At 40.4% G+C, this 25037-nt stretch overlaps 1 protein-coding gene across 6 annotated transcripts in view; it reads right to left on the bottom strand.

Moving 5' to 3' along the window:
* SLC9A3 (solute carrier family 9 member A3) overlaps positions 1–25037 on the bottom strand; it is a 245734-nt gene that overhangs the window by 36363 nt on the left and 184334 nt on the right. For all 6 annotated transcript variants that reach the window (XM_072153018.1, XM_072153021.1, XM_072153019.1 and 3 more), the window contains 4 exons: positions 19644–19714; positions 16414–16543; positions 12833–12948; positions 11300–11429 (listed from right to left, as the gene is read on the bottom strand). In XM_072153018.1, the coding sequence (XP_072009119.1) occupies positions 11300–11429; positions 12833–12948; positions 16414–16543; positions 19644–19714 (447 nt within the window). The remainder of the gene's footprint in view (positions 1–11299; positions 11430–12832; positions 12949–16413; positions 16544–19643; positions 19715–25037) is intronic.

Below are 25037 nucleotides of genomic sequence, written 5' to 3'. Positions count from 1 at the left end.
GTCTTAGTAGTATTAAGCTTATAATAGGATATCTTCCCAAAATTGTTTATAACTTCCATGGCGTTTTCAAGGGATTCTTCTGGGTTAGTCATAGTTACGATGATATCATCCGCATATAGCGAGATAATATGCTCCTTTTCTCCAGCCCGTATCCCGTATATGCCCTCATTATTTTGTATTGCTATTGCTAGTGGTTCGAGCGATAATATAAAGATCAGGGGTGATAGGGGGCAACCCTGCCGGGTTCCATTTGTTAGTTCAAGAGTGTCAGATAGAGTTCCGTTAGCAAATACTCTCGCAGTTGGTCTTGAGTACAGAGCTTTAATGGCACCATTATTTCTTCCCCGAATCCCATCCGGTCCATGGCCGAGAAGGCGTACGACCAATATATCCGGTCAAACGCCTTCTCGGCGTCTAGAGCTAGAATAATCGCCTGAGTCTTGTTGCGTTCTAAACATTGCACCAGATCCACCACTTTCCTTGTGTTATCTGATGCCTGGCGTCCCTTAATGAATCCTACTTGGTTATTGCTTATCAGATCAGGTAGTACTTACATTAATCTAGTTGCTAAGACTTTAGCGTAGATTTTTTAATCTACATTTAACAATGAGATTGGTCTAAAATTTTGTGGTATATCTGATGGCTTGCCAAGTTTGGGTAAAGTAACTATGAGTGCTTGCTGATTTTCAGCAGGCATTTCACCTCTCTGCATAGTGTCATTAAAAATAGCAAAGAGATGCGGTATTAGGACCCCTATATGTGTTCTATAATATTCCCCAATCAGTCCGTCTGGTCCTGGCGCTTTATGTGTAAGGAGGTTTTTAACTGCTTGAAGTATCTCCTCTTGTGTAATTGGCTGGTTGAGTGATGACCTCTGTGATTCTGTTAACCTTTTGATGTTGAGGTTGTCTAGAAACCTATCAATATTACTCTGTGATGGATTATAAGTGAATGGATCCTGTCTTAGATTATACAGCGAGGCATAATAGTCCTTCAGCCTGTTAGATATATCGTTTGGGGTAATTAATTTGCCACGTTTATCTGCGGTGTACAAGCAGGGGATTTTTGATTTAAGCTGTTTGGCTTTAAATTGGTTTGCTAGCAGCTTGCCTGCTTTGTTCCCTTGTGAGTAGAACCTGGCCCCACTTTTTAGCAGTCTTTTCTCGTATGTGTGTAATAGCAAGACCCTTAGTTTTTCCCTCTGTGTTTTAAGGATTTCCGCAGATGCAATGTTTGGGTCTTTTTTGTTATTCTCCTCTGCTTTGTGTATTTCGTCCATAACCTTAGTTATTTCTGCTAATCATTTTGCCCTGTCTCTAATGCCTAGCTGTATAAATATTCCTCTTATGAAGACTTTATGTGCGTTCCATACCATTGTAGGGTCTGGAAGGGAGTTTGTGTTGAATCTAAAGTATTCTTTTGCGTCTCTTAAGATAATCTCCTTATATTTCAGTTGCTGGAGTATGTATTCGTTGCAGCGCCAAAGGAAAGTGGGAGATTGGTCTTCTGTGTCTGCTACTTCTAGTGTTATGGCTGCATGGTCAGACCATGTTATTGTTTCCACTGTGGTTGATGAGATCCTATTTAACAATGGTCTATTTATTAAAAAGAAATCAATTCTAGAATACGTGTTATGAACCAAAGAGTGGAATGTGTAATCCCGTTCTGTATTGTGTTGTGCTCTACATATGTCATACACATCATTGCGCCATAAGTCATCTTTGATCCCTCTATGGTGTCTGGAGCTGTTGGAAGAGCAATCCACGGACGGGTCGGGTGTGATATTAAAATCCCCCCCAATCACCACGAGTCCTTGTGCATGCTTTTTCACTAAGCGGAGTATTTTTTTTTACAAAATGTATCTGCCTTTGGTTAGGTGCATAGATTGATACTAGTGTGTAAATTTCCTCATTAATTTTGCATAGCAGTAGGACATACCTCCCCAATGGGTCTTTAAGAATTTTAATCTCTTGGAAATTACACGATCCTTTAATCGCTATCAAAGCACCTCTACATTTGGATTCATAGTGTGCTTGGTAAATGTGGGGGAAGGTCAGGTTCCGCATGCGGAACGCATCTTCCTCTTTCAAATGCGTCTCTTATATGTATAAAACATCGCAGGAAGCGTTCCGGGCATCCTGCCATGTTTGATTTCTTTTGAAAGGGTTGCTTAACCCTTTCGCGTTTATGGACATAAATTTAATAAACATATTGTATATTAGATTATGTTATGCTCCGCATTTTCCCCTTCTATGCTAATCTTATTTTTGTGACCTATAAAGAGAGCCCTCCAATAAATCATACATTTTCACTGTGACATAAACCAGTAACTTAACAACTTTCTAAACATAAAATAACATTTGTGCAGCCTAGCTGCACTCATATATTGCAGTTAAGTATTTCTAAACTTCTTTCTGGGGTGAAAAAACTGTTTGGTCAAAGGATACCAGTGAATGTCTTTGTCAGCCTGTTGACCGCCTCAGCTCCTACTTCTGTGTTCTTCTTCTTGACCTGACAGTTTGCCATTCTGTGTCCATTCTCTTCGGGTTTGAGTTAGACGTTTGCGCCCCATTTGATGGTAGGAGGTTCCACTCTTTCAGGATTTGAAAGGCCTCTTCCGGACTCCTTATCAGTGTTGTAGTGCCATTTCTGTTGACAATCAGTTTGAGGGGAAAGCCCCATTTATATAAGATTTGTTGCTCCCTCAGTTTGGAGGTTATCGGTGTAAGTTGCCTTCTTAATCTCAAAGTGGTTGCTGATAAATCCGTGTATAAGGAGATGTCCCCATATGGTGCTGGGAGGTTTTTCTTTTTTTTAGCCACCTCCATCTGTCTTTCCTTGACCGTAAAGAAGTGAATCCTGGCTAGGACGTCTCGTGGTACCGATTCTTCCAGATGTTTCGGTCGTGGAAGTCTATGAGCCCAGTCTATTTGTACATCCTGGTCTGAGCAGTCTGGGAGAAGAGTTCTGATCAGCCGCTGTATGTATTTAGTCAGCTCTGCTTGAGTTACAGTTTCTTCTATGCTGCGGAACTTAATATTATTGCGTCTAGAGCGGTCTTCTAAATCCGCTATTTTTGCTTGAATTTGTTTGACCTCATCTTCACCTGCATAGTGTGCGACTATCAGGTCGTTGTGTGAGGATACCATCTCCCCCATTTTGTTCTCTACATGGTGAACACGTTCACCTAATGAGTTGATATCTTTTTTAACTTCTTTTAGAATGTTAGAGAAGTCTCCATGGTCTCCAGACCGTTAACATATTTTTCATTGTAGCTTCTGTGAGACCTTTGTCTGAAGCTGGTAGTAAGTCAAATGGGTCTTCTCTCGATGGTCTGTTTGCTCCAGCCTCCAATGCTTCCACTCTGCCTCCTGTCTCCTCTGTCTCTAGTCATGGTCTTTGTTTTGCCGGGCTTTGGCTCTGAGAGACATGCAGCTGTGGCCATATTGTGGAGTTGCTGAGTTTCATTCTTTCAGAGGAGCATGATGCCTGTCCCCCGTCTACTCGCTCATCTTTTTATCCTGTGCCTTTTACTGCTGGTCGGGGAAGACGGTGCCGAGTATGATCTGCGGCTGTTTGGAGTTCCACTTTCATTCTCCTCCGTCCTCGCTATCCTCTGTGAACTTGCTGCTCGTGTATGCGGGCCCTCTGCGCCATCTTGTCTCGGTGCGATCGCGGCTGTACTGTAAAAGTCCGTCAGCTTGCGAGGACCAGGAGTGCATTTCCGCTTCTTTGTCATCTCCCCGGTATACACCCGCAATTAGGTTGTTATCTGCTGTCGGGTAAGTGCTGTGGATAGTCGCTTTCCAGAAACTGATGGCGGAGCAGGTTCTCTATGCGCCCTCTCTGCTCGGCATCCAAGCCACGCCCCCCCATTTGTGCACATTTTAATGTCTCATGTTTATTCAAACAGCAAACAAAAATAAAACCAAATAATAAGGTTCTTAACTCCTTATCTCTGTACAAGTTTTCCATGTTCCAGTGTGATTAACCTGTTCCCGATCAAGAAAATGACCCAGAAAGGCCAGCTGTATATATGTAGGATGGTCCATGACCTCTGAGCTGTCAATGAGTGTACTGATGCCCACAGGTCCCTAATCCATATACCTCACAAGCAGCAGTCCCTGAGAATGCCATATTCTTCACTGTTATTGTTTTTGCAAATGTTTTCCTCTCTGTGCCCCTACATGGAGATTTCCAGTACCTATTTGCCTTTACCAATTTAGTATTCCAGTACACCTGGTGCAGATTCCCACAAGGGGGGTAAAACTCCCCCAGCCAGTACTCCACGGCGCTACATGGAGTAGACTGGCAGACTAGCCCCTTACTGTTCTTTTACAGTATATGGATGACCTACTGTTTTGTGCCTCCATTTTGCAGGTTTGCCAGGATCTATTGACCTTCTGTTTTTTCTGTTCCAGAAGTGTTGCAAAGCTTACAAACTCCAGTACTGCCAGGAGAAGGTGGTCTTTCTAGGCCACTGCTTCTCAGTCAGACACCTGACAGAGAAAAAAAAAATTGGCAGTCCAGAATACGCCCCTGCCCTGAGGCTCTAAGCCCCTTCACATGTTTCTAGGACTGGCCATATACTGGATGCCTGAGATAAGGTCTTCCTCCAGCCTGATGCTGCTCCTTTATGACTGCATTGCCTCTCCCCCATTTGCCATTAGTCAAGAGGTAAATGATTCATTCCACAGCCTTAAGATGACAAATCCTTTCTGCCCGGTCCTAGGCACAACCCACTGGACCAAACCTTTTGTTTTGCACAGTGTATCTAGGCCAAGCCACAGGTGTCCTAACCCAGGAATAATAAACTATAATTCCTTTATTTATATAGTGCACATAGATTATGCAGCGCTGCACAGAGCTTGCCAAAACAGTCCCTGTCCTCATAGGGCTCACAATCTAATCAACCTACCAGTATGTTTTGGAATGTGTGAGGAAAATGGAGGACCCAGAGGAAACCCACGCAAACACGGAGAGAACAATCAAACTCTCTGCAGATGTTGACCCTGGGACTTGAACCCATGTCTTCAGCGCTGCAAGGCTGTAATGCTAGCCACTGAGCTAAGCCCGCTCATGTGTCAATAGCTGCAGCCAGGAATCTGCTCAGCAAGGCCAATGAGTTGATCCTAGATCACTCACTTACTGTGCAAACCCCTCCACTCCTGATGCCCCAGAACGTCACACTAACAAGGTGCACAGATGTGAATCCTGCCATTCTGTCGCCAGTCTTACAGGATAAAGAGGGGGGACAGAAGGGTGCTTAACCCAGATGTTGAGTTTTTTTTCATCGTAGATGGCTGGCTCTAGGTCTGCAGGAGAAGACAGACAGTTCTACACTGGATATGCAGTGGTCAGTGGCACACATGAGGTAGTAAAAGCAGAACTACTCCCTCCACACAGGTCAGCACAGGAGGGGGAGTTGACGGCCCTCAAGGAAGCACTAAAGCTGGCGGAAGGTATAGTTATGGGGTATAAACACAACTATGGACCCATATGGAAGGCTAGAGGATTTCCTCACCTCTGCAGGCACCGTCATACTGGGAGAGAGGGTGTGCCTGCCTAAAAGCCTGCACCCGATAGTAAGCCAAGTAGCCCACGGACAGACACACACATCCAAAATGACCATGCTAGTGCTCATAAACCGCCAGTTTGCTCTGGGCATTACTACCCCTGTCACTAGACTAATGAAAGCCTGTATGGTCTATGCCCGCCACAACCGGGGTAAGGCGGTAAAGACCCCACAGAAGCTGACACCCAAGCTGCTGTATCCCTTTCAGAGACTTTAGCTACCAAAAAGTGGTATGTAGGAATATGTGCTTGTGTGCTTTGACTTCTTTTCAGGGTGGCCAGAAGCTTTTTCCACGACCAAGGCTACTACCAGAGCTGCAGCCAAGAAGTTAGTAAGATTTTCTGCAGGTTTGGACTCCCAGAGACCATAGAGTCTGGTCATGGAACCCACTTCACTGGACAGGTAAAAACTAAAACCTTGTCCCTCCTGGGTGTAGAACAGGCCCTACACACCCCTTGCCCCTCCCACGCTAGTGGTAGGGCTGAGAGACTAAATGGCACGCTTAAGTTAGAGATTCAGAAGGCCATTAAAGAAACAGGGAAACCATGACAGAGTGCCTTCCTGCTGCCCTTTATTCAGTTGGGACCACCACCAACAGAAAGACAAGATTGTCCCCTTTAGAGATACTTTTTGGCTGTGCACCATGACTAGGCCTCTACTTCACACAGTGCCTATAGCTGATGGTAGGAAACCAGGTGGGATATGACATACAGATGAGCCAGTCTTTGGAAAAGGCGCAAAAGTGTTTCTCATAGCCCAGAGGCTATGTGGTGGTAAAAAGACACACCATAGACTGAGTCTGTAGCCTCGCTACGATGGTCCTTTTTAACCCCTTAACGCCAAAGCCACTTTTCACCTTCCTGACATGGCCTGCTTTTAAAAATCTGACATGTGTCTATAAGTGGATATAACTTTGGAATGCTTTAACATATCAAAGTGATTTTTGTACTTCATGTTAGTTGAAAAATTTTGTTGGTAAGATTTGCATTTATTTATGAAAAAACCATAAATTTGGTAAAAATGTTTAAAAATTCTCAATTTTCTAAATTCTAAATGTTCTACTTTTTCCACACATAGTCATAACAGGAAAAAAAACCTAATAAATAACATTCACTGAATGTCTACTTTATGTGGACATGTTTTTTTATGCATTCTCTCATTTTCGTAGGATGTTATGGGGCTTTGATCTCTTAATAATTACGGGGTTAGGACTCTGCTTTCCTCAGAGTTGTGATGGCTTGAGCTCGTTTCCCCGGCCTGTTGTGCTCTAGTAGACTTCATGTATGAGGTTCTATGTGTTGATTATTCGGGGTGTGTTTCAGACACTCCCATCTTTCTCTCTAATGGCGTTTTGAACGCAGTCTGACATGTTTTATTCAGGAGGAAATTGACTGTTACATAAATTTCACCAGAGGATTAAACCAATTGAGTGACTGATATTCTGAATTTATAGGTTTGTGGGGAAACCGTAGATAAATAAAATGGGGGGACATATAGAAAGATACAGCAGTGTATAATTAAATAATTTGGGAGGGGGGGTCGAAAGGTAGTCACGAGTGCTGGTATGCAGCCTGACTATCGTTGCCACATCTCGGTGCACACCATTAAAAAAACACACAGAAGTTTACAAAAAGTTTACAAAACCAAATATTTACAAACAGTTTACAAACACAGATGTTTACAAAAACCCAAATATTTCTAGTTCGGCATTTAAGCCTCTTGGTAACATGGTGTCAAACTCAAAAATAAATCTGGACTCTTTTGACATCTTGGCTATATAGTCTCCTACTCTCCAATCTATGGTTATTGCTTTAATTGCACAAAATTTTAATTCTGAAAAATCCATATTATTAGCTATCTTAAAATGTTTAGACAGAGCGTGTATCAAGACCATTTCTAATATTTCTTATGTTTTCCGATATTCTCTCCTTCAGGGGTCTGATTGTCCTCTCTATATATTGTTTGTTACATGTACATGTTATCATGTAAATTACTCCACTGCTGTTGCATGTAAGGAGCTCATTTATTTTGTGTATGTGCTTGTTGGTAGTTGATCTGATCTGAGAAGTTTATTTTGGGAATGGGGTTTTTCTACAACAGTTGCAAAGTCCACATCTATAAAAACCTTTTAGACTTAGCCATGTATCAGACGTTTTATTAGATTGACTTTTAACCCCTTCCCGACTAGTACGGCGCGCGCCGGGTCCCGGTGCATGGAGAGGGCTCGCGGGCCGAGCCCTCTCCATAGCCGGTAAGTCTTTGCTGCATATTGCAGCAAAGGCTTACCGGTAACACCCGCGATCGGTGCTAGCACCGCATGGGCGCCGCCATCTTGTTGTGGATCGCTGCTCCCCGATGACGTCACGGGGAGCGGCGATCCGTCGCCATGGTAACCTCGGGTGTTCCGAACACCCGAGGCTACTTCGTTTTAACCCATGCATTACAATGTGCTAATTGCACATTGTAATGCATGGGGAGTAAATTCCACATATACTGCCATACTGTAGTATGGCAGTATATGATAGGATCGATCAGACTACCTAGGGTTAGAGTACCCTAGGGAGTCTGAAAAATAGTAAAAGTAAAAATAAATAAAAGTTTAAAAAAAAAAAATTATAATAAAAAAACCTAAAAATTCAAATCACCCCCCTTTCCCTAGAACTGATATAAAAATAAATAAACAGTAAAAATCATAAACACATTAGGTATCGCCGCGTCCGAAAATGCCTGATCTATCAAAATATGATAATGTTTTTTCGCTATGTTTAACCCCGTAACGGAAAATAGCGTCCAAAGTCGAAAATGGCATTTTTTTGCCATTTTGAAAAATATAAAAAAATTAATAAAAAGTGATCAAAAGGTCGCACAGTCCCAAAAATTATAGTAATGAAAACGGCATCAAAATTCACAAAAAATGACACTATCCACAGCTCCGTACACCAAAGTATGAAAAAGTTATTGGCCCCAGAAGATGGCAAAATAAAAAAAAATATTTTGTACAGGAGGTTTTAATTTTTTTAAATGTATGAAAACATTATAAAACCTATACAAATTTGATATCCACGTGATCGTACCGACCCAAAGAATAAAGTAGACATGTCATTTGGGACGCAGAGTGAAAGCTGTAAAATCCAAGCCCACAAGAAAACGTCACAAATGTGGTTTTTCACCATTTTCACTGCATTTGGATTTTTTTTCCCGCTTCCCAGTACACGCCATAGAATATTAAATACCGTCACTATGAAGTGCAATTTGTTACGCAGAAAATAAGCCATAACACAGCTCTTTATGTGGAAAAATAAAAAAGTTATAGATTTTTGAAGTTGGTGAGTGAAAAATGGAAGTGAAAAAACTAAAAAAGGCCAAGTCGTTAAGGGGTTAATAGAAGGGGCTATCTGTAAGCCCAAATATGGGTCTTTTGTGTAAACTATTGGTGGTCTGTCTGGTAGTATCTCATGTAAGCTCTTATCATTTGTTAAAATATCCCATTGATCAGTCATAATTTTTTGCAATTTTCTGTATTTTGTGTTGTAAGGTAGTACTATTTTACGATTATTTTTTTTATTGAATTTCTTCCTTTTTGTGATGTAGTTTGTGAAGGTATTGTTTTTTCTTTTAGGAGATCTTTTCTATTGAGATATCTCACTTTTGTTAAAGCTGATTCTAGTTTTAGAGTGTCATAATTCTTCTCTTGAAATTCCTGTGTTAATCCTTCTCAATCGCCTATACTGACCATAAGGTATATTATCTAGCCACTTGGGAAGCTGGCAACTTTGTCTCGATATATAGCTGTTCCTCGATGTTGGTTTTCTGTATGTGCTGCATTCTAAGTGGCCCTCTCTTATATCTATTTGTAGATCCAGAAATTCAACTTTCACCTTACTTATATTGGGTGTGGATTGAAGATTGAAATTATCATTTAATGTTGAAGTGAAATTTGTTAGTTCCAATTCACTTTTATTCCAAACTAGAATGATGTCGTCGAAATAGTCATGTTCTAGTGTGAATTGAATACACTCCAGAATAAAGGTGATTTGTTCATTTTTTAAGCTTCCTGTGTTTGTCAAGTCCATTATTCCCCAGATAACTATGAACAAAAATGTTGACTGGGTTAATTGTTTTAATTGTAATCAACAGAGATTTGTGAATTATATCCGAAATGCTTTCCAGAACCGCATGACTTTGGACGTGATCCTTGCTGAGGAGGGAGGAGTCTGTAAGATGGTGAGAGCGGAGTGGACACTTTGTCTTTCACTTTGTGGTTGGGGAATTGGAAGGGTTTCCGGGCTTAAGTGGGGGTGATATTGGGGATTGTGATTTTACTCTTGTCACTTATTGTGTGTTGTGTGGTCCCCTCATCAAGTCCACCATGTCCCAGATGGCTGGAGTGGAATATGATGCCCTATTGGAGAACCAGCCTGTTTACAAACCTGTGAACCATGGAAACTCAGACATGTAACCCTTTTAGCGACTGGCCTCTGGGGCATCTGGTGAAGCCATAAAAAGTCCAGCAGGTGAGGGTTTAGCCCACCTGAAGGTACCTGGAGTTTCAGGAGGTTGCTTAAGAAGGTTACAGGTTTGCAAGACTCAAAGGGGGGAAATGTGAGAGATATATTTCTCTACAGATGCCATTTTGGTCTAAACAGACACCATCTTGTCTTAGCCGGGGGTCATGCTGACCACTGTCCAGCCATGTCATGATTCAAACATCATTTTGTGTGAACTGTTTAGAAATTAAGGTGTCCTCGCTTTGTCTTTCATAGCTTCTCTGTCTGAAGGCCATGTTGTGACTTATACAAAGCTAACACAAGGACAATTAGTATAAACATTCTGTTTGTATGATAACAAGGCCTCTGAAAGAAAAGGTGCATCAACATTTTGAAAGAATGTCTTAAAGGGGAGGTTTGGGTATATTCAACTTTCCTATAGCATTGCAGTATTTTATCACCTTTTAACGCCCCTATGCAGATGATTTTCTGTGTTTTATATATGAGGTTGCACACTAATAAACGTTGTGAGTCTGCATTTTTTAAGAGACTGGTATGTCTTATTGTCTGCTTTCATCCAGGTACCGTTAGCCATTTTTTGGCTAAAACAACTAATTTGAAAGTAACTTTACAACTGATAAGGGCTGTTTTGAGCCCTAGATAACAATCTTTTACACCACTAACTATAGATTAAGGCTCTTGACTACCAGAAACTTTGCCTACTGCACAGACTCCCAAACAACACAGCAGTAAACTCACAGTTGTTTCTCCGAGTACAGAGAGTCTTGAGTGTCATCACTGGTCTGACACACCTGTAGACCAGGTAATGTGGACAGGCAAAACCCGGTCTGTCCGGATGTAGTAGGGCCCACCCTCTCTTCCCCACTCCAGCAACACAGGTTCTAGTAGTTTTTTTCCAAAACCTAAATGCAGAGGAGTCTGCAAAGAACTGACATACATCCATCCTGGTTGCTTTCTAGAAATGTGTAGATGTGAGGAACCTTTGGCACCCCATCCAGCACTTCTCCAGGCACTCTGTCACACAGTGTATAATGAAAGCATGCAGAACTTATTATTAAACTTACCATTCATTCCCTTCCTGCATGGTGGTGGAAGCTTGTATAGGTGGCCAAAATCTGTTTTTTAATATGGTATATGGTATTTGTGCAATAAAGTATTATACTTTGCAAATTTTGGCATTGTAAATTAATGTTTATACTTAAAGAAAAAATCTTACCTGTCGTCTTGGTTTATACAGATATTGCTGCAAAGTGTGGTGACTTAAAATGTCTTCTAAATCCCTTACACTTTTCCGCCGCTGTTCAAGTGCTTGCATATCTAGGCAAACTGCACTAACATTTTCTCTTCTGAAACATGAAATGAATATACAAGCAATGTTTGTTAAAAAAATATGGTGCTGGTATACATAGTACTAAGAAAAAGTTAGGTGTGACATAAATGCTGCAAAGTAAATGTTTGAGAGGGCACTACCTGATCATCCATGTGAGGAGAGGCCTGCTATTGAGTTCCTGCAGTATTTTCGGTTATTATGCTGCCTTCATTGCTGCCTGCTGGGTAACACCCTGAAGATATCTCTTTGAGGTGTCAGAAGAGCTGCCAGGTGATTCCCCATGAGGTGTGGGGGTAAATCCCAGAAGGAGAAAGACAGCAAGCAGAACGGCATTGCCACACCTCACAATGAAGCCGTGGCCCCAATCAGAGTGTGGGATGTGGCAGCTCGACAAGATAGGTATGCTAGGTCTGCTCCTAATCCTGTGGTAATGGAGGACAATGCATTTCTGTCACAGCTAGACCATGACCACGATACCATACAGTCCAATGCTTGACCTTCCCTTGACTAATTCCTCAATGTTTAACGGCTACGCAATTTACATATAACATATTCTATTATCTTACCAGTTTGGCTACAAGTGGGGGCCCTTGATGAAGTTCACATGTTAGAGCCCAGTGCAGTAGTCCAGTGGCTTGATACTAATGTAGGACGACGTTGTGAGCACCACGAGCATGTTGACTGATTGATGGCAGAGTGAAGGACAGTATTTTGTTCTGTTTGTGGCTGCGCTGTTTGCTGGACAGGTTCTTGACAGAACCAATCAACAAATTGCGTAGGCTGAGTGTTGTGGACATTTCTCAATATACTTCCTTACGAAATTCTGCTTAGTTTGTTAGGAAACAGACCGTTAATTTGCGCCTTAGCAGCAGCTTTACTTTGTCAAGGCTGGTCAGTTTACCAGGCTGAAGAGAGGACTCTCTCGATTCTCCTCTCTGTTTACACAGCTCTGATGTCAAGTTGAAAGTGAAGGTTTTAATCCTCACTGCCAAGAGAGGAAGAAAACACAGGGGGATTACATGTATGCTCATAGTCATCCTTCATAAAGACACACTATACGGGCTGGAATACAGAGCATTGTAGCCTGTTACTTTGCAAAGTAAGCAGAATCTCTTTTAGAACAATGTCCACTACATCCCCCAACACAATATTAAAAAATATCTCAAATGAGGATTATGGTTTTAACTTATGTATGCAATGTGGTGTAGATGTATAAAATGAGAGAATAATGTACATGGGAATAGGGGACCCACAAAATTTGGCAGTCAGGGTCCCGGAAATTCCTAATGGCGGCCCAGCCCTGGCTTTTGTAAAGCATGTTTCTCAATTTGTAGACCTAAAATGCTATTTAGTTTTATGTGTTTTTTTTTTTTTACATTAATACCATAAGGAAGGTATGTTAAAAATTATGCAACTTACAGGAAGTAGGAAACAGATGGTTCAGTAATAGATGCCCGTGGGCTACTAAAATCAACATTAGCCATGTTCTCCATGCTTGGTGACCGAATAAAAGCCAAGGAGCCTCTTCTTTCACCCTATACATTAAATAGAGGAATAAACCAAATAATAAAAATAATTTCAAATATCACAGTAGATTGCTTGTGGCCTAGATTGTATATGTGTCTTCCAGTTTGACATGCATTTGCCTAAAGTCTCTGCTTATGGTGAATTGGACAGACCCCCAACTCTATATTACATTTATCCTCAACTGCTGTTCCAGGCTAGTGAGGAAACTATTCATGCATAACATCATTGCAAATCTCAAACATGAGTGGCAGCACCATCACTGTGGCCTACTGCTTTGTCAGAACATACATGTTCCTAGTTTGCCGGCTAAAAGACACATGAATACAGGCTACATACAGGCTAATACAGGTTACATGCAACATAGGGTCCATAGGTTTGTTCTAAAGTTGAATTTGTATGCAAGTCGAAACTGTATATTTTAGAATAGTAGTTCCAGACAAAAATTTTTTTTTTGTCCAATTTGACAATTGGAGTTTCAAAATTTTTTGCTGTAATGGGACCAAGGATTATCAATAAAGCTTCATTACAGACACTTTACAGCTGATTATTGCAATCTGGGACTACAGTAAAGCATTCAGAGAGCTTCACCAGGGGTCACAGTCGGCAAAGTAGTCCGTCTTTAACTAGGGGTCATCTGTAAGTCGGGTGTCGTTAAGTAGGGCACCGCCTGTAGTTGGTCTTCGGGGACTATACAAAATAGTTGTATGGATGACTGACTACTCTTATTTAAGAATGGTTAAACCATCCGTCCCTATGCTTATGCCTATTCTCCATTAGATTAAATCATTTAACAGAATGCAAAAGGGCAATGCTCAACACAAATCTTGATCATATCATGTTAGCAATATAGCATCTGAAGAGTAAAATGTACAAATGTAGTAACATAGTAAAACATAGTTGTGTTGCAGAACCTTTGGTCTTGCGTTTATAGGTACACTTATTTGATATTGGATTCGGGTAACCCCTTTTTTTATTTGCTCTACATTGGGAGATTTTTTTAGGATTTGCCTATTGTGTGCCAGTCTCAATATTCCCGTTGCTAGTATATTGGAAGCTGGAATTATTAAGAGGTGACAGCCTCTCATTAAATCCGGAGCAGTGATAGTGAGCTGCAAAGAAATCTATTCCAAATAAAATAATGGGCCTGGGGTCCCTTGTTTGCGGTCCATCTGTCATGATCCTGTGAGCACCACACACATGATGATGACAATAAAAAAAGACTTTCCAGGGCGAAAACTCAGAAATGGGCAGAAATAGGACCTGCTCATAAACAGGGCTGTCGAACTCATGGCCGTGGACATAGAAGTAATTGGGGAATTGTGCACACCTTCCCACTTATTTCTCCATTCAGGAGCAGTCTTTTTTCTTTTGTCATGTAAGCAGAGCTAAAACAGCGATTTGTAGAGAGAAGTAAAAAGAAAAACGGGCTGAATTGGACGTGCTTCCCCAAAGACCAAAGAAACAATGGGCTAGATGTTGCACCAGAATTATCACAAGCTACAACCATCTATGATGAGTGGAGTTCCTGCCTTTTATTTATCATTTTACTTTAGGTGCAGTTTAGGCGCAATAGTAGATTAGGGCACTTACATGTGATCCTGCTACAATCTCCTCTCTGCTTCTCTCCCACATCCAGCATGAAAATAACACTCACAGCAGAGGCCAGGTGTGTGACAACTACACTCAGCAGTGTCTTCTCCTGGAGGGAATCCTCCAGTGCTAATCTTCTGCTACCCCCCTCCCCCTGTGATTCTGGTCAGTATTCCTCCTCAGACACCAGTGTGCTCATCCTGCTACAAGGGGAGTCTTCTCTGTAGTGATGTGTAATTCCCGAACCAGCCGGCTCTAAGAGGCGTATCTTTTTACGTGAATAACGGGATTCAGCTCCCTGCAGTGAGTCGGTGGCTCTCTTAAACACGCCCCTTTACTGGCTCATCACACTCCTTTAACCCGATGCAATTGGGTTAAAAGTAGTGTGGAATGGGTGATTGTCTGGACTGTGGCTCCCTATTATACATGTAAAAGGGAGCCGTTCAGGAGCCAGAAGAGCTGGCTCCTCTTAGTGTGTGGAGCCTAATGAGCCAGATCATTAAGAAGAGCCAGACTTCCCATCACTACTTCTCTGTACGATCTGTAAAATCCTACAAACGTCTCTTCTCTCTTGCTCTGAGCTGCTGCTTTTGCATATTATTTGTAAATAGAAGGTCATGAACTGTAAACAGAGGCCGCAAGTGGTGTCTGCTGAGCTCTGCTGCTGGGAATAAGCTGCTCTACAGAAGAGCTCAGTATTGCTTCTCAGTTTACCCCACCTTCAGGCTGGAGTGCGTTTGTGCCTAAATTGCACCTAAATGAACAAACTGCTAATAAAGAATGATTATTAGGCACAGCAAAACATCTGGATTGGTAGGATAAATGAGGGAAACATTATTTTTCTGCACGGCTAGTTTGCTGTTTAGTCACAAAACTGACGCAAAACAGTGTGACAATTTGAAAAGGCGCAAAAACAACAGAAAGAATAAGTGATACATCTGGTCCAATATTGCAACACAATGGGGGTCATTTATCTTTAGTCAGGATATTTGTGTGTGTCTTTTTGTGGTTATTCCAGGTTTTACACTTGTTTGATTTATTTTAGAGCCAATATATCAGGCAGCTGAGTCTGTGGAGGTTTTGAGACTTTTTATTAAAAAGTTGCAAACTATTTTTCAAACTCTTCTAAAGTTTTTCTTATGCCTGACTAGGAACGGAGATTAATTGTGACTTTTTAACCATGATTTGCATCACAATTGTGACTTTTTCATACTTCCATCTTCATCTGGATTTTAAAGATAAATCAGGCGCAACACTAAAAAATTCTTGTGGGGCTAACTTTGCTAAGCAAGTAAAAACATCACGAATTTTTCATGCAAATATACAAAATGTGCAAATATAAGAGAAAAATAAGAGAAATGATAAATGACCCTATTGGGTTTTTAATGGTAAAAAGAGGCAGATTGACTATGTGTTTTGGGGATGAACGGTCCCCTTCACAAGGTCCAGACAAATTGTTCACTAAAAGATAGGTATCATGTCAGGTCTTGTAAGAGCTAATCCCCATGTCCCTACAATCTTTTATAATCTTTATTGCCCTTGATACTGGGGCTTGAGGCTACTAGGGCACATTACAAAAACATGTAAGGCAGATTAAGTAGCCAATCCCTTTAAAAATATTGATGCCATGTTTGGGGCTAGTGGGTATCACTGGCAGGATTCAGCTGTTATGGCTGATTATGGGTTGTTTTGTAAATCGTACAACCCTATATAACCTAACACAATGCTAAGTAATATACTCTAAGATGCTCTTATTGGTTTTTCATTTTCTATTCTCCTTCCACAAAAAACTAATGTACCATGTATCACTACATGTACCATTGAACAGCAGTTAAAAAAATAATTCATTAAAAATTAATTTTGATAAACAATTTTTTACATACCTCTGCAACGTAACTTATGGCATCCTTTATGTTCAACTCATGAAAAACATTGAGAATTCGATCTTGTGTTTTTTGGGCTGATTTTCTCATAAACACTTTACTGAGAAATTTAGCATCAAAACTTGAAATCCTAGATAGAAACAGATTTAAAAAATAAATAACAATGCGCTAAAACCTACTGTAGAGATTCAATAGGGATGAAAACTAAAGAGAAATGCAGTTCTCTTTAACCTATATGAGTCATGCCATAGAAACCATTTGAATAGTTGCCAGCATCCCCGGGCAAGTTCAGGGCCCAAAGGTGCTGGAGAGGCCCACTCGGGCATAGAAAAAAATCTTGTCCCTCAATCAATTGTACCAGTGTTTCTTTAAGACACTGGTAGAAATGATCACCATCCAGCTCCTCTTGTTATCATTCCCTATGCTGTGCTTGTCGGGAGTGCAGCATACAGGCACATTGCAAAAGTCGCTTTTCTTCACTCCCCAGAAAGAAGGCAGCTGCTGAAACTTCTTATAGGGATCGAGGAAAGATGAGCAAAAGTTTTTTTGTCCCAGTGTGGAAAGTTTGGCTACTGGGGAAGGATTAGGACAGTGTAGCTATTGGGGGGAGGGACACAGTAAGGCTACTAGGGTGGGGGGGAAGTGTGCCTACTGGGAGGACAGTGTGGCTACCGAGGTAGGGGGGGGCTGCGTGGTTATCAGGGAGGGGGGGCAGTTTGGCTACTGGGAGGCAAGGCAGCGTGGCTACTAGGGGGGCAGTGTGACTATTGGTGGGGCACTTTGGCATTACTGGGGGGCTGTGTGGGGGACATTACTGGGGGGCTGTGTGGGGTACATTACTGGGGGGGGCTGTATGGGGTACATTACTGGGGGGCTGTATGGGGGACATTGCCGGTGGGCTGTGTGGGGGACATTAATGGGGGGGCTGTGTGGGGGACATTAATGGGGGTTTGTTTGGGGAACATTACTGAGGTGATGTATGGGGGACATTACTGGGGGGCTGTGTGGGGACATTAATGGGGGGCTGTGTGGGGTACATTACTGGGGGAGCTGTGTGGGGGACATTACTGGGGGAGCTGTGTGGAGGACATTACTGTGAGGCTGTGTGGGGGATATTAATGGGGGCTGTGTGGAGAACATTACTGGGGGTTTGTGTGGGGAACATTACTGAAGAGATGTATGGGGGGACATTACTGGGGGCTGTGTGAGGACATTAATGGTGGATGTGTGAGGGACATTACTTAAGGGCTGTGTGTGAACATTACTGGGGGGCTGTGTGAGGACATTACTTAGGGGCTGTGTGTGAACATTACTGGGGCAACTGTGGAGGACATTACTAGGAAGACATGTGTGGACATTACTGGGAAGACATGTGTGGACATTACTGGGGAGCTGTATGGGGGAAATGACTGTGGAGCTGTGTGAGGACATTACTGTGGAGCTGTGTGGTGGACATTACTGGGGGTAGCTGTGTGAGGACATAACTGGGGAGCTGTGTGAGGACATAACTGGGGAGCTGTGTGAGGACATAACTGGGGAGCTGTGTGAGGACATTACTGTGGAGCTGTGTGTATTGTTTAAATGCAAGGCAAATGTGTGAACGCAGCCTTATAGTATTTGGGGAGAGTGTTAGGGGTAGCAGCAGGATAACACTGTCACTGTCAGGGCCTAATGGAGAAGATGGAGAACATGTCGCCTGCAGTCACTGGATGTACAAGTAGGGATTTCTCCTGGTTTTTTTTTTTTTGTAGCTGCTGTCAATAAAGTTATTAGCACAATCAAATGTGAGGGGCTTGTGTACGGGAATGGGCATTGCTGAAAGTGTGATACACATGCATTGGGGCCTGTGCAGCAGATCTTTTACCACCCTAGCAATGCCTCTGCTGCCAGACATACAATGCCCAAATAGTACCTGCCTGCCCCTGCTCTTTAAGTTTCGTTGCTCTTAATTCTGAGAAACTAATAATCATTGCAGTACAAGAAAATGTAGCTGGTATAAAAAAAATGCATTTCATTCTTTGAACCAGAAGGAGGCAGCGGTGTTCCTCCAGTGACAAACAAGCATCCTTTTTATTTGGCGTTCTGGGACTACACAGAACTGAATTGAGCCGATGTAATTACATGTCATTTGTAAAAGTTCCAAAACTGTAGCACTTAACCAGTGATGCACTTCATAACATACTCCATTTGCTATTAATTCACTTTCTCCAGATAATAGCTTATGAGGAAAGTGCTTTAGGCAGTATACAATGCACCTCCCATTGATTCCATAGAAATGCATATCATTCTATTTTTGAAACCCTAGGAAGTAAAGCCCTTATTATGGTAACTAAAAAAATGAGACACAACAGATAAGTGAATATTAAAAAGAATGTCACTAGGTAATGACTTATTTAGGTAATGACTTAGTTTGTATGTTTAAAATATATTTTACCTGTCTTTTAACATTCTTCAGTGTTACTATCTATGTGAAAGAACAAATATTATATCCTGCAATTTTCCCATTGACAGTAAGTTTGAGGCCTCATTCACACAATCATTTCTGGGGGACTTGAGCTAGCTACAAAAACAGCAGGTAATTCCCGTAATTCAGTCATGTGCATGAAGCTGACATTGGCTGATTCAAACGCAGCAGTCACCTCATTTATATAACATAAAGGATTGGAATAGATGATAAGACATCATATAATTGCATTGACTTTACTGACAATAGAGACTTTAATAGTACATCTACACCTGATATCTGTAAAGAGACTCTAGTAAACTCTCCACAGACCTCAATGAATTAGCTTTAACCTGTTGTTGGTTTTGCCATGAGGCTGCTACTACAGTTTTATGCAAGATGGCAGCCCCAATAATCAAAAAAGTGGTATATTTTGTTATCTGGATCAGTAAAAGGAAGTCACAGAAGCCAAGTTAAGGCACAACTAAATAATAAGTCTGTCCAATATTTGACACAGGTATAGTACATCACAAATTTGTCTTGCTTTTTCTCCCCACAGAAAATACAAAACATAGAAAAATGAAATACAAAATAAGTGTTTTAACTAATTTGTGAAACCTTCCTTTTAAGAAAACAACATTATTGGGAAAATGCTGCTCCAATATATAGAATGTGATAACAATTATGAAATGAAAGCGTAGAAATCGCCAAACATCATTTTGTCTTATTGTCTTTATTGTTTACCAAATAGGAACATAAATAATGATTATATTTTTGGGGTACTTACTTATCTCTTAAGTAATTGTGTCCAATTTGCCCAGAAACATCTTCAATTGCTGAGCAAATATGATCAAAAGCCTTTCAGAAGAACAAAGAATTTCATATTAGCCACTTTTCTTTTTCAGATCATTTTAAAGTCTGAAGTAAAAGTTAATTAATATTAAAACAGTATTTCTTTGTATCTATGTACTCTAACTGCCACAGTCTGGATGGTGAATCATGGTCTTCATGCATACAAGAAGTACCATATTTTTCAGACTATAAGGCACACAAAAAGTCCTTTGATTTTCTCAGAAATCAAAGGTGCGCCTTATATATGAACCGTACTTACAGACAACAGCTTCCTGTGCACAGGTCTGCCACCTGCTGGTCATTCATACTTATAATCAAGTGCGCCTTATAATCCGGTGCGCCTTATATATGAACCTAGATGTTTCATCAGTCATTTATTGATGGTGCGCCTAATAATCCGGTGTGTCTTATAGTCCGAAAAATACTGTAATCCTTTCAATGTGTTTTCAGAAGATTCACTTTGAGCATTTCATAAGAATTATTTCCACACTCTTTGTATGTAGACAATCACTCACACACATGCCCATATGTATCAATTGTTTACCTCCTGAGATCAGCATTTTCTCCCTCTCTGGGAGGTGAAGGATACAGCTCACACCAAGACCCGAGGTGCAGCAAAGCCACTATCACCCTGCTCCCCCTTCTTCTCTGACCTGCAGTAATATCCTGCATTAACATGGAGGGGGAGGAGGGCTCTGAACAGAGTATGAACAGGGGCAGAATAAGTGGCAGCTATTTGTCCTCACTTTTCGCTAGTGTCCTGGTCTATAGAGTATAAATAAGCCCCTGCCTGGCTCCTGCTATAACACAGGGCTAGATACCGCGGGACAGGAGAAGGTCATATATTCTCAGTATTATCAGTTGTGACACGGATTGTTTACCACTGTTATTAAATTTATCTGTTCTGTCTTGTTTCATGTCTCCACTTTATTTGGATCAAAGCACAAGGAAGATTCTTATAGGAGTCACAAGGAATGGCGCTGCATGCACTTCTTGTAAGTTTTTTAGAAAAGCGATATCTTTATATCCTGCACAAGGATCTTCTTCAGCCATTAAAAGGCATACATATATATTCTTACTTTGCTTTGTTGTAAAAAAAAACACTCTTTGTTTTAAATCTATTGCCATCGGGAGACAGATACAATACAGACACGGCAAAAACGAGAATATAGAACAGGAGCATTCAGATATAACAAAACAAATTGCCTCTGTTGCAAATTAATCAAAGAGTGCAAAACAGATACATTTGTATCGAATAACACAGTAGAATCATTCAAATGCAAGCAAAGAATAACATGTAGCTCATTGTATGTGATCTACTTGGTTACATGTAGCTGTGGACTGCAATATGTGGGAAGAACCATCCAATCGCTGAGAATGAGGTTCTATGGCCATATATTTAAAACAAAGAGTGTTTTTTTTTTTACAACAAAACACCTTACAACAGTACATAATAAAACATTTAACTCCTAGGCGCACCAGGACGTAATAGTACATCCCGGTGGCTAGATACTTAGCGCACCAGGATGCACTATAAAGTCCTGCTTCTGGCACCAGCTCACGAACGGAGCCGGTACCAGAAGCTTCGGCTGTCAGCTGTCTAGTACAGCTGACACCACGCTGTAACAGCCACGATCGGAGCCCACTCCGATAGCGGGTGTTAACCCCTTACACGCCGCGGTCAAGCATGACCGCGGCGTGTAAGGGTCTTCCCCCTATGGATTGGATCCCCTGTGCCGCTTACCGGGGGATCCGATCTTCTTCTGGGCAGCTCCGAGGACTGGCATGTGCCCCGGAGCTGCCCGCTCTCCCTGCCAGTCAGACCCCTTCCGGGTCTGACTGTAAACTGTCTGAGCATGCGCAAGCAGTTTACACTGCTCTACAATAAAATAGTATTGTAGAGCAGTGTATTGAACTTGAACCAGTGATCAGAGTTCAAGTATAAGTAAAAACATGCAAAAACACTTAACACTACACATTATAATAAATAAAAAATAAATACATAAAAATATAAGCCCCTAAAATGTCACTTTCCTATAAAAACACTTAATAAAGTATAAAAAACATAAAAACACAAAAAAACCCGCATATTTGGTATTGCCACGTCCGTAACAATCTGCATAATAAAACAGAATCGTTACTTGACCCGCAAAAAAAAACGCAAAATACGTTCCGAAAAAAGATAATTTTTAATTAATACCCAATAAAAAATGCTCTGAAAAGTGATTTTAAAAAAATTTATGCACTCTAAAATAAGCCCACTAAAAATAACAACTGTTCTCGCAAAAAATAAGCCCCTAACCAGATTTGTCAGCCAAAAATTAAAAAAGTTATGCATATGAAAAGATGGTGATGCTAACATGAATAAGATTTTCTCCAAATAGTTTTTATTCAGTACAATTGAATAAAATACACAAAACCCCCACATATTTAGTATCCCTGCGTCCGTAACAATCTGCATAATAAAACAGAATCATTATTAGATCCGCAAGGTGAACCCCGTAAAAAACAACCTCAAAAAACTCTCTCTGACAAAAAGATGATTTTTTATTAATGCCCTTTAAAAAAATGCTCTAAAAAGTGATTTTAAAAAGTTACGCAATCTAAAATAAGACCACTAAAAAGAACAATCATTCAAGCAAAAAATGAGCTCTTAAACAGATTTGTAAGGTGAAAAATAAAAAAGTTATGCATATGAAAGTCGGTGATGCTAAAATTAACAACAATTTTGCCAAATTACTTTTTATTCAGTAAAAATGGGAAAAAATAATATATATATGAAGTATTTTTGTAATCATGGCGACCCATAGAATAAAAATAATATACTATTTTTATGGTATGGTTAATGGCCAAAAAAAAAAACACATAAAAATTTTTCTAAAAATTGATGATTTTCATTTCCTCCACCAACAAAGAGTTAATTAAATCTCACCAATTAGCTATAGATGCCCCAAAATTACCTACCAGAAAAGTGCATCTCATGTGACAAAAGAAATAAGCCCCTATAGGTCCACAATAAAAAAAAGAAAAAAATTATAGCCTGTACAATGTGACATAGCAAATCTGATCTCGATGGCGCCTCCTTCCCTTCTATGCCCGGCTGTGCACCCATACTGCAGGTTACCACCACATATAGGGTATCGGTGTACTCGGGAGAAATTGGGGATCAAACTTTGTGGAGCCTTTTTTCATTTAATCCATTGTAAATGTTTAATTTTCCACCCAAAATGAGTGTATTGTGAAAAAATATTACAATTTGCAGACTGCACCTCCATTTTGTTTTAACCCCTATAAAACACGTAAAGGGTAAACAAACTTCTTAAAAGTGGTTTTTCATACGTTGAGGGGTGTAGTTTCCACATTGGGGTAATTTATGAGTCTAGCTATTATTTAGGCCTCTCAGTGTCAATTAGAAGTTGAGCAGGTCCATCTAAATACGGTTTTTGGTGATTTTACAAAAAATGTGAAAAATGATACCTAAATTCTGAGCCTCATAACATTCTAGTAAAATATCTTAAAAAACCATGCCAACATAAAGCAGACATTTGCGAAATGTAAGTTATGAATTTATTTGGGTGCTTTGACTATCTGCATCAAAAGTAGAGAATTTAGAACGTTGAAAATAAAGAATTTTTCCAAATTTTTGCCAAATTTAGTTTTTTTCATAACTAAACGCAAAAGATTTCATCCAAATTTTTAAACTAATTTGAAGTACTATGTGTCACGAGAAAACAATCTCAAAATCCCCTGGATATCTCATAGCGTTCCCACGCTATAACCACTTATAATGACACAGGCCAGATTTGAAAAATGCGGCCGCGTCCTTTAGGCCAAAAGAGACTGAGTCCCCTGGGGGTCAATCATATTACAGTAAAAGGAATAGAACAAATCTCGGAAAAAATCCACAATAGAAATGAAACCCTAAATAAAAGAGAGCCATTTTGGATCTACCGACCAAGAACCCTACAACCAGACGGTCTAAACAAAGTTATCGAGTCTACATAATGATCTTAAACAATATCTTGTCAGAAAAATATAATTTTTTTTGTATATTATCCTTTAATATAAATTTAGTTTTTTTATATACATAAGTGTTTATACACTTTTATAAAACATAATTTTTACTACTTAATTTTTTTCTATTTTAATGCACAACAAACATTGACAAAATAAAAGAAAAAAAACGAAAAAAAATTTTAAGAAACAAAATATCTGATTAGCCGCAGATACAGTACCTGTTAAACATTTGTAAATCTGTTTGAAACTGCCAATCAATCTGATGTACTTTCCTTTAGTTTTGTATAAAACATGTGATCTCTAAATGTAAGAATATGTATATGTCTTTTAATGCCTGAAGAAGATCCTAGTACAGGATTGAAACGCGTCACAACCAATAAAGATATCGCTTTTCTAGAAAACGTACAATAAGTGCATGAAGTGACATTCCTTGCGACTCCAATAAGAATCTTCCTTGTGCTTTGATCCAAATACCCTTCGGAGCAGTGTCAGCGGGATCTGACCTCGCTCTACCATCGGAGACAGAGGCAAGGAGCATACACAAGACAACCTCCTAAATGAAAACGCTTATTCCCTTCTTGATAAGGTGAGCCTAAAAGATACACCAATAGCATCCCTTTGTCATAGAAGATACCTTCAAATCTGTGCACTTTTCTCTTTTTGTTTCACCCCGCTTGGTCAATCTCTTACATGTTATGAGAAAAAACCCAGCATCTTCCCAGATTTACGTGTCTGCACTTTAGGAAGGAAGTTGTCCTGTATCACCTATATAGGTAGAGGCGAACAGACAGAGCTGTTAAGGGCTGGAGCTTAGGGCTCACTGTACTTTCCTCCTTGAACCCAGTCCTATTACAGTTATCTTATAGTTTCTATCTTATATTATTATTTTATGCACTCAAAGTTAAATTATTTAAAAACTCTATACTCTAGGGCACAATCTCTTTATAGCATGGGCCTATGATCATTGTAAACTTATGCAATATGTTACATAGTTTTATACGGTTAAAAAAAGACACATGTCCATCAAGTTTAACTAAGCAAGGGAAGGGATTGGATGAGGAAGGGATTTAGGGGAAACAATTCTATATAACATAAACATCAATAATATTTTGATGTAAAAAGGCATCTAGACCCTTCTTGAAGCTTGTCCCTACTGTGACCAGCGCCTGAGGCAGGCTATTCCACAGATTAACAGCTATAGACAGTTCTCAATCATAAAGAAGCCCTGTCGCCTCCGATGATTAAACCTTGTTTACTCCAGACGGAGACAGTCCCAGATTGTCTTTTGATTTGATTTAACCTGGAACAACTT

This window comes from Engystomops pustulosus, chromosome 5 (genome assembly GCF_040894005.1).
Source record: "Engystomops pustulosus chromosome 5, aEngPut4.maternal, whole genome shotgun sequence".
Classification (NCBI taxonomy): domain Eukaryota; kingdom Metazoa; phylum Chordata; class Amphibia; order Anura; family Leptodactylidae; genus Engystomops; species Engystomops pustulosus.
This window is presented reverse-complemented; position numbering and strand designations above follow the sequence as displayed.